The sequence below is a fragment of the Dermacentor variabilis genome, chromosome 9 (assembly GCF_050947875.1).
Source record: "Dermacentor variabilis isolate Ectoservices chromosome 9, ASM5094787v1, whole genome shotgun sequence".
NCBI classification, from domain to species: Eukaryota; Metazoa; Arthropoda; class Arachnida; order Ixodida; family Ixodidae; genus Dermacentor; species Dermacentor variabilis.
The window spans coordinates 5,223,941-5,238,648 of record NC_134576.1 but is presented as its reverse complement, the minus strand read 5'-3'; the positions used below and the strand labels follow the sequence as shown (position 1 = coordinate 5,238,648).

The 14,708-nt window shown below is 44.7% G+C and overlaps 1 protein-coding gene across 11 annotated transcripts in view; it reads left to right on the top strand.

Annotated features, from left to right (window-relative positions):
- Positions 1-618: 618 nt before the first annotated feature.
- LOC142558590 (ferredoxin-fold anticodon-binding domain-containing protein 1 homolog) overlaps positions 619-14,708 on the top strand; it is a 161,735-nt gene continuing 147,645 nt past the window's right edge. For 3 of the 11 annotated variants that reach the window (XR_012823036.1, XM_075670732.1, XM_075670737.1), the window contains exon 1: positions 628-1,165. Coding sequence is in view for 7 of the 11 variants with exons in the window: in XM_075670732.1 (XP_075526847.1) it covers positions 1,015-1,165 (151 nt within the window). In the remaining 4 variants the exon portion in view is untranslated. Of the gene's footprint in view, positions 1,166-1,185; positions 1,298-14,708 lie in introns of those variants that run through there. The other 8 variants (XR_012823038.1, XR_012823037.1, XM_075670739.1 and 5 more) reach the window with 5 other exon arrangements.

The following is a 14,708-nucleotide window of genomic DNA, read 5'->3' as shown; positions in this document are numbered from 1 at the left end:
CTAAGCTCTGGAAACTGGTCTCGTCGAGGGAGCACCAGCGCAGGCACTCGTCGCACTGCACTTGCTCCGCGTCCCCCGCGGCCTTCCCTTTCTTCGGTTTCATCGCTAGGCCTACGTCCTTAGGCTCAGCGAGCACGTCCGCCAAATCACTCACGCAAACCCGACCTCGACCGCTATCCCAAACAAAAACAAAGAATTATCACTCCCTACTCCATGTAAGAATCCGAAGAGCTAGCTGAAAGAAATACCCCCTAGGCCTAACGGGGGAGCCGCCAGACCTAGACAAAGCCTGTACGTTTCCTACTCCTACCAAAAATTCAAAATTTGCGCCCCTACTCCATGCAAAATAAAACACTTCAAAACACTAGCTAATAAAGATAAAAGAGTACTTAGCTACGAACGAAGTCGTTGAAGCCTCGTCCACAGGAGCGTCCGCGTCTTGCTTCCGCGTCCGGTCTACTACAGCGGTCTACTACTACAGCGGTCGACTGCCAACTCAGTGGTCAACTAGTGGTCCCAGTGGTCGTTGCTTTCGAGTTGCAGATAGCAGACAGTTATCACTATTGGCAGGCGCACAGATCGCTTGTGATCTTCGGTCAACAGCGCCGCCCAGCGGCATCGGTACGCTGTGGGGTCACGTTTTCGCCGCCGGTATTCACACCTCCCCTTCTAGCCACCCTATAGTGCCTAGAATATTCTAGGCACTATACTAACGCTTTCGAGCCCTAAGCGTTGGAACGACCAGGGCACTATAACGCTTACCGCCCCCCCCCCCCCTCACCCCTTTCCACTCCGTCGACCGGGTCGCAGGAACGGCGGCCAAAGTTTTTGTCGTAGTTGGCGACTTTTTTGGCTACTTCTTCTCCCGAAGACCTGGCAACCCTGATCTCGGAGGACCCACAACACGTGTTTCACGCTGGAACGCTGGAACACGCAGCGGTTGAATATATTGAACCAACTCAACCACCTATCAACAACAACTGTTACACTACGGCTCACTGGGTGCTGCCCAACATGGTGTGCCTGCTTGTTGGCGAAGGCGACTTTTCATTCGCGTTGGCATTGGCAGCTCAACGGGGCGCTGCCAACTTGGTGGCCAGCTGTTTGCTCCATGGCTCCTTGGACGTCGGCGCACGGGCCAATGTGGACAGGCTGTCTGCTATGGGTGAGCGTCCTGTCTGCTGCTATGAATCCTGGCTATCTGAGGCGAGCAGGCGTGGAGAAGCGTCTCCCAGGCACTCGAAGTACTGCTGTCAACAACTCAATGAATGCGGGTGAACGTGTCGTCTGTTCCAAGGCAAGCGAGCGGTTTGCAAGAAGCTGGAGGCTTGAAGTGTTGTAGCCTGCGTGTGCTTCATTGCTTGTTTGGTTGCGTGGCAGTCAAACGCGCAATCAAGCTCACTGTAACTACACCACTTGTAGCGGGAAATCAAACGCGAGATTGTGCAGTTATAATGATAAACGAAGCAGCATGGATAAACTTATTGCAAACAAAATAGCAGAAAATGAATACGTTGAAGATAAAGCGCGAAATCTGTCATTTTCAAAGTGCTTCTTATAAAGGCAGTTGTGCAGCAATAAGAGCATTGTTATGAAGGCTTGCTCACATCATTAGTTCTGTTACAAATGACTGCCCATTCCTCTGTATTTCTTCTTAAAACAAGCCTTTCTTTACGCATGGGTCTTGCAGTAGATTTGGAAGTAACTGCCCACTACTACAGGTACTGGCAGTGCACAGCAAACCTCTTCATATATAGATTCATAAATTACAAAGAGGCATTTGATTCAGTACAGATACCAGCAATCATGAAGGCATTGCATTGTCTAGGATACGGGAAGCATACATGAGTATCTTAGCTTATTATATGTGTAAAGACTCCAAAGCTACCCCAATTCTCCCCAAGAAAAACAAATATACCTGTAAGAAAGGGGTCAGGCAAGGAGACACAATCTCTTCAGTGCTTTCCACTGCACGCTTAGAAGTATTCAATCCATTAGACTGCAAACGATTAAGGATGAAGATCAACAAAATTCTCGGCAACCTACAGCCTGTAGATGGCACTGTCCTGTTCAGCAACATTAATGATGACTTGCAACAAACGAATGACCTTTGCAGACAAAGTGTACCCCTGCCACACGGGCACAGACAATGACGTTAACTGGCTAATGCCTTAAACTTTAATGTCATTCAGGGGGTGCCACACGGACGTGCTTAATGCCATTCGAGACATAGTGCATTCTCGTAACTCACTTCGCCGTCAAATGCATACTCTTGTTCCCAATGTCTCCATATTCTGACGTGACTAAACAAATTATTAGTGAAGAACATTTAATATATTCCTCACTCTCCTTATCAAGTTGCTCTTTCTCGCGGCGTAGTGCGTTCTTACAATTATTACAACTTACTTGGCCGTTGAATGCATACTATAGTTTACAATGTCCCCGCCGTGGCCATAGTGACCATATTCTCATGATATTAAGCACACTTGTAGATAAAAACAACTAATATATTTACTTTTTTAAATGGAGCTCTTTATACATTGGATCCTATGAAAGCTATGCCGGGATCGGATGAAAACGACATAGCAGCTGGGAAAACGCAGCAGTGAGGAACGTAACAGCGGGGTTCTACTGTATTAGGCGTTGGTGTGGTACCTTGTCAAATGCTTTAACAAAATCTAAAAACAATGCATTGGTCTGCAAGTTACGGTCAAGGTTAGAATGTAGGTTCAAGGTGAAGATTGCCACTTGTGTTTCGCAGGAGAGTCCTCTATGAAAGTCGTGCTGAGCCGGATGAAGGAAATTGTTCAAATATAGAAAAGTGATATGGAAATAAATGACATGTTCCATGAGTTTGCAAGGCACGCTGGTTAAATAGATGGGACGATAGTTTAACGGAGAATCTTTTATTTGTGATTTGATTTGTGAGCCGGAATGACCCTCCCCACCTTCCAGTAATCTGTTAGAGTTCCTGTTGAAAGTGACTGAGAAAACAGTAATTAAAGGCTGAAATAGGTTTTGTGGTTTTTAATATTTTTGAGTTGATTTTGTCGACTGCAGTGACTGATGAGAGTTTAATTCTGTCGATGAGGTTCATGATGCCTTGCGCAGTGAATTCGATTGATGTCATTGCTGAAAGTGTTATGCTAGGTGGAATAGGCAATGATGAGTCAGCTGTGTCTGTGAAAACAGAAACAAACACAAGGTTAAATATGTCCGCACATTCGCTATGAGTGGCTTCCTTGCCTGCAGTGTTTATGAGGGCGATGGCACATGTTTCCTGCGGGTTTATTGTTTCCCAATACCTCCGGGGTTATTAGTCAGGATTCTTGGTAGGTCAATTTGAAAGAAAGCGTGTTTGGTGCAGTGAACTACATTATAATACAGATCCTCAGGTGCATAGTATTTATCCCGTACATGCGTGCATGGGTTCCATTTCACTGCACCGTAAGCTCAGTATAGTCCGCTAGTGCTTCGACGCTGCGCATGTTCACGGCATCTCTTTGCATGTCTAGCACTTGCATTTTTCCTGTGGCACAACAGGCGTCGTACCGTCAAACGATGCATGTCTACCCAAGCCTAATCACAGTCATGTCTAGCCACCGACGTAGGCACCGCTGTCATACCTGGCTTAACAATGATTGTGTACCCAAGTGTCATCATCATTCTGCATTATGTCCACTGCAAGGTGAAGGCCTCTCCCTGCGATCTCCAATTACCCCTGTCCTGTGCCAGCCGGTTCCAACTAGCGCTCGCGAATTTCCTAATTTAATAGCTCCACCTAGTGCGCGGTCCTTAACTTGTTCTCAAGCTTCTTTGTCAGTCTCCAAGTCTCTGCTCCATATGTCAGCACAGGTAAAATGCACTGATTGTACACTCTCCTTATCAATGATAATGATAAGCTTCCACTTAGGAGCTGAAAATGTCTGCCATATGCGATCCAACCCATTCTTATCCTTCTATGAATTTCCTTCTCATGATCAGGACTCCTTGTGATTAATCGACCTAGGTAAATGTACTCCTTCACAAACTCTAGTTTAGTACCAAGTATAATAATTACAGCTAAATCAAAGGTTAGCCAAGCGAAACCAAGACTTAACCAAGCTTTCACTTTGCACGTCCAGGGTTAGCTGAGCTAAGCCGCAGCCAATGTTTTTTCATATGTGGGCCGATCCCGAAGATAGTGTCATACCGGGCAGACCCGCGGCAGTATAAAGCAGGCGTTCAGCTCCCTCATACATGGGCCGATCCCAAAGATAGTGCAATGCCAGGCCGACCCGCGGCGGGGGTGTAGCAGGCATGAAGCACTACCATACGTGGGCCCATCCCGAAGATTGTGCAATACCGGGTGATCCGTGGTGGAAGTGCAGTTCAACATTAAGGGGCCCACATACACAGCTTCGCAGGTCACCCTTCTTCACAGAGTGGAAGGGCACTGAGTTTTTTTTCTGTGTGTTTACAGTCAAGCAGCACTATTAGAGGGACACTGAAGGCAAATAAGTCGACGTGGACTGTTAAAATACCATTCCAGAAACCTCTTGGCGCTTGTTTCGTACAAAGAAATGACTTGCTTTACGAGAAAATTGCATCTGAAGGGTCCGCATAGTTGTAACGTCATATAAATCGCCCGCCCCCGATCAGGGAGTGGTGACATTTCATATGCCAAAGCCGACCTTTAGTGCCATCAGTGAGTAAAACGGCGCCCGACATATGGTGCTACGGTTTTCTGCGCAAAATGCAAATGTGTGGCCATGGAGAAGCCGAGCCAAGACAGAGTGTTTTATTCGATTCAGGCCAACAGCTTTAATGGCGAAATAATAAGGAAACTAGACAGCTGCGCACTGCAGACCATGAGGCTGACCCACAGGATTGCCAACAGGCGGTCCAGGATGAGAGAAGCAAATCTAGTTAGGCTAGTCCAGGCCTTTGTTATAGGTAGAATAGCTTATGTTGCTCCCTTCCTCAGTTTTAGGTCATTCGATAAGAAGCAGATTGAGGGCATCATACGTAAAAGTATAAAACAGGCGCTGGGGCTTCCCATTCGCACTGCAAATGAAAAGCTTTTAGCTCTAGGGCTCCACAACACTCTTGAGGAGATTATAGAAGCAGTGAGGATCTCGCAGTGTGAGAGACTTGCGGGAAGCCCTACGGGCAGGAAAATCCTAGCTAGGCTAGGCATAAACTATGAGGGGCAGGAAGGCATCAAAGTTGACCTGCCGCGAAGCGTGCGGAACCGACTAATAATTCCACCACTACCTCAAAACATGCACCCAATCCATCACAAGGAACGCAGAGAGAAACGGGCCGAGGCTCTTGAGAAGCGTTTCAAAAACTCGAAGGAAGTGCTCTACGTTGATGCTGCAGGCTATGGCCCTAGCTATGGCCCTAGCTGTAGCGAGCACTGAAACTAGCTTGATAGCCAGTGGCACAGTTCCAACGGATTGCTCTCAGATTGGAGAAGAATCTGCCATAGCACTTGCAATTGCAAGTACTTCAGCCAACATTATAGTCGGCGACTCTAAGGTTGCGGTGATGAACTTTGCCAGAGGCAGAATTTCTCCCGAGGCGAACAGAATCCTGCAGACCTGCAGAGATAGCAGGAAAATTGAAATAATCTGGGCACCTGCGCACGCCTCCCTTGCTGGGAACGAGGTGGCCCACGAATTAGCTCGAGGACTTACATTCCGAGCTGGTGGGCTAGCCGAAGGCTTCACAGGGCAGGACTGCTTAGTGTGTTACAGAGAGATCACACAACACTACAGACTAGGGCGGGTTAATTATCCTCTGGCTGATATATCCTTAAACAAGAGCCAGGCCTCCACTTGGCGTCACCTGCAAACCAACTCGTTTCCAAGCCCGGTGTCGTGCAGCCCCTACTACCCGGGTCAGTACTCCAGCCAGTGTAAGCTATGTGAAGCCAGGACTAATCTTAATCACATTCTGTGGGAATGCCCACAGGCTCCCTCTGAGGGAAGAATAAAGTCTTTAGAACAATGGGAGACCTTATTACTCAGCTCCGATCCGGAGATTCAACTGAAGACCGTCTGACTGGCCGAAACCGCCGCTAGGGTCCAAGGACTCCTGGCCGTCGTCTAGGTGGGAAGGCTTAAAGCCTTCCCTACATCTGTTGGACAAATAAAGTTTTACAATCCAATTCGCCGCTGCAGCTGCGCTTGATCAAGTGGCATGAACCGTTCTGAAATCTCGTGACATCACATAGATGTGGTATTCCCTGCTACTTGCAGCTTGTGTGAGTTTCGTGAGCCAGCAAAGCCAGCGCAGCACTACGCGATAATGAAACTACTGAAACACGAAAGCACCGGTGGCGCAGAGTGGAGAAAACGAAACCTTTCGACTGTCTGCGTCGATGTCAAGGGTAACGTCATTTCTAGAAATCAAACAGAACTTGACAGGTAGCATTTTCTGTCGTCTTATTATGCTCTACAATGATGTTACGAGTGGTTGAGTGCTAGTGGCAGAATTATTCTCATTCAAGTACTAACTTTAATGTCCCGGTGGAGTCCCTGATCGTGTCCTGCATTTACCTTAATTTCTTGGTTGCTAAAGCTCGGTTTACGGTAATATTGACGCCTTAGATGTGCTTCAGCACTGATCTATCACTTTAGCTTAAATTGATATTTGTGATATTTATGATTTATAACTTGATATTATGACTTGATATATGATTTGCCTTTAGTGTCCCTTTAAACAAGCTTGCTTGCATGGTCATGTAATGTGGTAGCCTCTAATTGTTTTGAAACGTGTTGCGACCGCTTGTTGGCATGATAGTTTGTGTACTGTCCAGCAGGAACTAGGTTGCATGACACACACTGTTCTGTTCTACAGGTGGGAAATGGCATGTTTACTTAAGCATTCATATGGAATATTATATGTACGATCGAATGACTGTACTAAGGCAGCTTTGCTCAATGAAGCTGCATTGCTTGGAAACAAATAATTATGGAGCAATAGCAATAAAATTGCATTGCAGCGGTGCAGCGGTGGCATAGAGGTAAAGCATCCGCCTCACATGCAAGAGGACCGTGGTTCGAATACTGGCACCGTGCAATTTTTCACCGAACTAAAAAAAAAACCACATGTTGATAAAATTGCATAAACAGGCCTGGAGTATGGCCTGATCCGGTGACCAGCACTGGTAACACACTCCCTCCACAGAGCAAGATTGGCCACTCTGGTGCAGTACTTGGCCACAACCTCCTATATGAATACAACAATCAAACCCTGGCCCTCAGTCCTCAGCAGCTGCGAAGCAACTGACCACGGCGGCAGTCAGACCTGTGACGTAGCAGATGGTGCTAAGAATCTCTGGGTCCGGACAGGCTTCCATTGGAACCTGAACTTGGCAATGTTTAACTAACGCTAGAGCGTTATCTAGTGAGGCACATCTAGCAGTGCTATTGGAGGAATTCACGGGCATTAAATGGGATATAATAGGGCTCAGTGAGGTTAAGAGGACACAGGAAGCATATACAGTGCTAAAAAGCGGGCATGTCCTGTGCTACCGGGGCTTAACGGAGAGATGAGAACTAGGAGTCGGATTCCTGTTTAATAAGGATATAGCTGGTAACATACAGGAATTCTATAGCATTACCGAGAGGGTGGCAGGTCTTGTTGTGAAACTTAATAAGAGGTACAAATTGAAGGTCGTACGCCCCTACATCCAGTCATGATGACCAGGATGTCGAAAGCGTCTATGAAAACGAGGAATCGGCGATGGGTAAAATTGAAACAAAATACACTATACTGATGGGCGACTTCAATGCCGGGAAGGCAAGAAGCAGGCTGTAGACAAGTCAGGAATTCTATAGCATTAATGAGAGGGTAGCAGGTCTTGTGAAACTTGATAAGGGGTACAAATTGAAGGTCGTACGCCCCTACATCCAGTCATGATGACCAGGACATCGAAAGCTTCTATGAAAACGTGGAATCCGCAATGGGTAAAATCGAAGCAAAATACACAATACTGATCAAGAAACAATACAATCTGATCAAGAAACGCCAATGTATGAAAGCTTCTAACCCTACAGCTAGAATAGAACTGGTGGAACTTGCCAAATTAATCAACAAATGTAAGATAGCTGAAATAAGGACGTATAATATGTATAGAATTGAGCATGCTCTCAGGAACGGAGGAAGCCTAAAAGCAGTGAAAAAGAAACTAGGAATTGTCAATAATCAGATGTATGCGTTAAGAGACAAAGCTGGCAATATCATTACTAATATGGATGAGATAGTTCAAGTGGCTGAGGAGTTCTATAGAGATTTATACAGTACCAGTGGCACCCATGACGATAATGGAAGAGAGGATAGTCTAGAGGAATTTGTCGACTTGGGCCCCCTTCATGTATTACTTCAGCTTGTCATTTTCAGGTAGAGGGTCTTTGCTTGACCAGTCGGTGGGTTGCCTTTGGTCACGATGGCCACGATTAGCACATGACCGGGGTAGTTGGAGAAGTATGGGAGAGGCCTTTGTCCTGCAGTGGGCGTAGCCAGGCTGCTGCTGCTGCTGATAATGATGAGCAATGAAATTCATTCAGAGCATCTTCATAGTAAAAATAACCATTCAATAAATTAAGAATTAACACGTGATTATTGTCACGAATTAGCGATCTAAGTACATGTTTTTATCATGTACTGTCATTTGTTCCACATCTTCGGCAGAGCATCTCGGACCACAAGTATAAACTAGGAAAATGAGTTTTTGATAAATTTAAACAAAAAATATTACTGTGCTGTGTTACTGTAAGTAGAAGAACGATAGTGAAGGAAATGAACTCATGGACAAAATATACTTCTTAATCGATAACAGAAGTGCAAAAATATTCTATGAATTATGCCTGTGTACATCAAAATCTGCAGGCTTGCTTCTACGCAAGTCATGCTTATATGCCTGTGAGGTCCTTTCACCGCGACCTGACGCAGGTACACGCACAGCCTCAGTATTGCGTAGTTTGAAATGAGCAGCTTTCCAAGAATTTCTTCTTGCTAATGCAATTCCAACATACTTCCCTAGTTGACTGCGTTTTTCGCCTGTTTCTTCCTGCAAAAGCTGTCGCCTGCGTTCTAATTGCGCCTTGACAAGGTCATATTAAAACACCGCAAGCATTCACGTCTCGACACGAGAGCTACGCATCAAAATCGCAGTTTTGGCAGCAGGAGCTCCTTTAAGGAATAGACAGTTTTAGCAGAATGTTTCCTTTGCCCCTTTCTACTCAGCCTGCAAGCGGGAGTGCAAGTGCGCATGCACCGGATGCTCAGCTGCACGTGCGTGAGTTCGCCGAGCGGAGCGCACAAGTGCGGCGAGCGAAACCAACGCAAATACAAAATGACTGCTGCCACTGCCGCACTATGGTGGCTAGCTTAGCTAGAGGACGAGGCAGGCTAGCTTAGCTATGCTGGTTAGAAGGGGGCAGTATGGTGGGCAGGAGCCAGTTGGCTGCACAGAGGAGCGATGGAAGTTGCAGATAGTGCTATTTGCTGTTTGTGTTTTCACTCATCTATTATAGTGGAAAGGTGAAAGCCTAGTTCTTTATTGAACCGAAACAAAATGCATGCTTCGCTGCAATTATTTACTGTCAAGTTTCACTTCAGTTGGCAGGGTTGTTTAACGAGCAAAACAGTGTCAGTAAGTGAAATCAAATGTACCGCGGAATTTTGAAGAGTGAAATGCTCGGTACGCAGGCACCTTTTGCAGTGGTCAGCCAAGTGACCCCCACTACGAAAGCCTGCACATTTGCTCGATGTTCCCTCAGCTGACCGTCGCGAGAGGTGCCCGTGTACTCCAGTGTACAGAGATGCTTGTATACTCGGAAGGTGGAAAAAGAGGGAATTGTTTGAGGTATTTTGTATAAAAAAAGAAGGTTGCATTAGCACCGTGTCGCTTAATTTATTGCGTAAAGAAGAGATATATTTGCACAATAACTATCAAAGTCCGCAAATATGAGTAGTGTAGAAAGTGTGATAGCCTGGTTTGAATTGTCTTTAACCTTGCGTAGACCAGGATTTTCTCTAGCGAAGTGAGACAATGATCTGCTTTTCTGCTGACAAAGTGCACTGTGGCAATATCGTTTGTAATGTTTCTTTGCTGCATCTACTGCTCGTGTAATTTTTATGCAGTAAAGCTCAGTTGAAGTTCAGCGATTGTCCGGTGTGCATTCTTTCTGTGTCCTGGGCCGGTATAACGTAAAACTATTCCACTCTGTTCTTGCACCAAATCGGCCATTAGCCCTCCATAATAGCACCCGCCCATACGGGCTGGACCCGAACCATTCTGACCTATCAGGTAGGGCTGATGGCTGATTTGCAATGAAAACAGATTGGAATTTTTATGATATAGGGCCATTGTCCTCAAAACATGCCGTTATAACCATGTTGCATCAAGCTAGCAACCAACTAGCCCATTTAAGTCTGTTAATTCAGAATGGGTAGGCGTTTGGATAATTTTTGTTCTTACTCGATGTATTGAAATATCAAGAGTAGAAAGCAGACCGCTATATGTGGCTTTTTTAGACATTAAGTGAGCATTTGACAGCATAGAGCACAACATTTTGTGGGATATTCTGAAAGGGGAAGGCTTAGGTGACGATTATTTACAGCTTTTGAGAGAGATTTGCCTATAAAATACTGTTTGGCATTGAATGAAAAGAGATGAGCGAGGAGAAAGTTGATCTCAACAAGGTACTGAGGCAAGGGTGCCCTTTATCGCCACTTCTGTTTATGATGTATATGAAGATCGAGATGGACGCTAGAAGGAAATAATATTGGGTTTAATCTCTCATACAAATAGGCGGGTACAGTAGTAGAGCAGCAGCTTCCAGGTTTACTTTATGCGGACGACATTGTGTTGCTCGCTAACAAGCAAAGTGATTTGCAACGTCTGGCAAATATCTGTGGACAGGAAGGCAACAATTTAGGCTTGAAATTTAGTGTTAGAAAATCAGGTGTTATGGTATTCAATGAAAACAGTGAACAGACAGTGGAGATACAGGGCCAAGAAATACCTCGGGAAAAAGAATATAAATAACGTGGTATCTGGATAAACGAAGGCAATAGATATATCGAAACATGGGAAAAAACTAACATAAAGGGGAAGAGAAATGTAGACGTAATGTAGCACGGAGCGCTATGAGGATACAATAGGTATGTGGAAAGGTGTAATGGTTCCAGGACTTACTTTTGGAAATGCGGTTGTTTGCATGAAATCAGGGTTACGATCCATGGCAACCATCGGACACTTCGCATTGGGCACTCACGAGAAGACCACAAATGTAGCTGTGCAGGGTGATATGGGCTGGACAAGCTTTGAAGTGATTGAAGCACACAGTAAAATTGATTATGAAGAACGACTGAGGACTGAAAATATTTTGTGCCAAAAAACAGCATACACAAGAAAGACGACGACGGGAGAGTGTTGGAGGTATTTGTACAGGAAAAACAGTGATTCAAAGGAGGACAAGAACTAGGAAGCTTACCAGCAAGTATGCGACCTGTAGGGTAAGCAACACAGCAACAAAGAACGTTGAGCGGAAACGGAAAGTCAGAAAGACTAAAATAATCTCGGGTGGCGGCATTTATTGGAAGATAAACCTGCCATGAGTAACTACTTAAGAGGAAAAAACGAAATTAGGAAAAAAACAATTAATGATAACTCAAAGGGAAGCTCATTACTTTTTAAGGTGAGATCAGGATGCCTTAGAACACGCACCTATAAAGCGAGACATAGGAAGGAAGAAGCTTGTGCTTGCTGTGGTAAAGCTAGGGAAACGATGGAGCATGTTTTATTAGAATGTGAAGATATCTTCGCAGCGGTCGATTTAGGCATCACTGGCCTCCTTGAAGCCCTTAGGTTCAGCGAGAACAGGGGGAAAGTAAACATGTCTGCAATAGAGATTATTAAGAGGCGATTGGAAAATTGGTGGAAGAAATGTAGGGAAACGACAAAAGAAGGAGACTTACAAAAAGAAAGTTCACAATAGGAGGTCAGAAGACTTGGTTATGGGAATTCATTGTTTTTTTTTCTTTGCATTGCGCGTGCGATGTTCGCTTAATGTGAAGATGTAGGATCGTTCCGCACCTGCGGCAAGTTGTTTTTTTTCATCCACTTTCATTGTCATTAATGTATCATTTCTTTAATTCAATTAGTAAGTACAAGTAATTTCCCCTATGCTGTCCTTTGTGTCTAAGTTTGTTGGCTTTTCATGATACAATTAATAAAAAATTGGAGGACACTTAAGCTTCGCCTTCAAGAGTGGAACGCGACAGCGCAGTGATCACTTACGAGGCGCCCCGCATCGGACTTTGCACCCACCAATCACGCGGGGAGCACCGAGCAACGCAGCGTTCAGCGCGGCAACAAAACGTGCGCCTGAGCAAGCTGAACGGACCAAAGAATTCGGTGTCTCGGAGGGGGAAACGATCTACGCGAGCAAAACGTCGTGATCGGCACGGACAGCCGGGCCACGACGCGCCTAGTCCTGGCCTAGACCTGGTCCCCACACAGCCCCAATGCGCTCAAACGAGACGAAGGCGAGAAGTGAGCGAGTGGCGCGCCACCTGTCGGGGCGGCGCCGTACATTGCGAGGAGGGGGTCTTCTGTGTTTGCCGCAAGATGGCTCTGCGTGTGCGGCAAGCACAGAAGAAATGTAGCGGAACCGTACTTCGCTATGCGTTTAACTGCGACTTCTGTAATTTACATGCTCATAACCTATATACACCGCAGTATAACTTTTTACGGCACACTCCTAAGGCAACACCGCATTCACTAGAGGCGCTTTTGTCCCTCTTTGAACCATCAAACTTATGGCTGAGTGGTAGCATCTCCGTCTCCCACTCTGGAGACCCTAGTTCGATTCCCATCCAGCCCATCACACAAGTTGTTTTTATTTATGGATTGCCTTCCGGGATTTTTCGCACACGGCCAACGCCGCCGACACTGGCTTTCCTGCGACACAAGCTCCTTAATGCTGTCGCATTAAAAATCAGGCCCCTAAATTAACCCCCTTTCTTCCCGTTCTGATATTTTGTTGGTTATTTTAGTTAGGTTATGTTAGTTTAGCTAGTGAAAACGTTTGTTAATTTAGTTAGGCAATCGTAAATACTTTAGATAATGAATTGGGTATCCTTGCTAATTTGGTTATATATATTTATTCGATTGATTATAGTTGTATTTGGCTAGTTATTTGTTCGTTTTGTTAGCTTAGGTAACTAGATAATTGGTTTGTTGATTAGTAAGTTTAGGTAGTAAGTTAGTCAGTTATTTGTTTGGTTAATTAATTAGTTGTAGTTAGTATATTTAGGTAGTTTAGGCTTACTTTAGTTTACTTTAAGTTGTTTGATTAGTGAGGCTAGTTAACTTACTTAGTTTATTACTTAGTTATCTTAGTTGGTTCATTTTTACTGAGCTTAGGCATTTAGTTAAGTTATTTTAGTTAGCTAATTAATTATAGTTATTTCTATTTTCCTTGTTCATTTTTTCGGTTTGCTTTGTTAAGTTTGGTATCAGTTAAATAGTGAGTTTAGTTAACTTAGTTCGTTATTGTTCTGAAAATAATTTAGTTCATTTGTAAGTTTAGTAAGTTAGTAACATTAGTTTTTAATTAGTATGTTCTAGGTGGTGATTAGTTCATTAGGAACCCTTGCAACTGGGGGGAGGGAGGGGAAGGACTTACACGCAGGAACATAACACATGATAGGCAGGCAGTGTCGGTATCACAAATTGTGATGTCACTACACGGAGAGAGATGTACACTGCAAAAACTAAAAACAGTACTGTAGGCCTCTTATAAATAATTACATAAAAGTGCGACATGCAATCGCCCAGTTGCCGGTTTCTAACGATGGAGTAGTCTGAAATGTTTCTTTCAAATTCTAAATTAGGCCACTGTTATGAATGCATGTGAACCTGAAGATGGAACAATGCATTGTAGTTGTTTTCAAGTTGTCCACGTCTGAGGTCTTAACACTCCATCCTCTTAAAAATCTACTGTACAGAAATGGGGCGGTAATTTGCATGTTTTGCCGATAATGTTCACATGCCTCACTTTTATTTCAGTTCTTTCTTGTATTGAGGGGCTCAAAAATTTGCCAATGGTAGTTGACCCTTGCGCGAAAGTGGGCACACTCACAAAAGATGCCTGTGGCATCCGTCAGGCGTCTGCCCCGGTGCCCTTGCGCCAGCGTTGTGATGCATCCACTGCGGGCGTTATAGGGAGTGCTCTCACAGCATTACGCGGGAGTTTCGTGACCAGAAGAAAAGTATTGAAGGACTCTGTTAAAAGTTCACTGTGTGCTCTTTTAGATATTGTTTATATTATTATTATTAGTTTCATTGGCTTGTAGTTCTGTTATAGCAGGCAGTCTTTCTATTCAAAGACAGGCACCACTCTGCGGTTGGTCCTCCAGCCACAAATCTCTAGTTTTCTGACCAGAATAGAGGTACAAAGTACAAATACAGTAAATTTTTGTATATGGCTTGAGGCATTATCAGGTGCACAGGACTTTCTATTGTCTAAATTTAGTAGCATACACCAAAATAGAAAATAAATTTAAAATCCTAAGCACTGGGTCAAGTGCATACCAATGTATTTTAAAGCAAATCTTTCTTTGCGAGCCCTCCTGACCATGATGCAGAGAACAGATCAGCTGTTTGCAGCAGTACTGCTGTGTTGGCAAATAGCTGGTGCACAGGT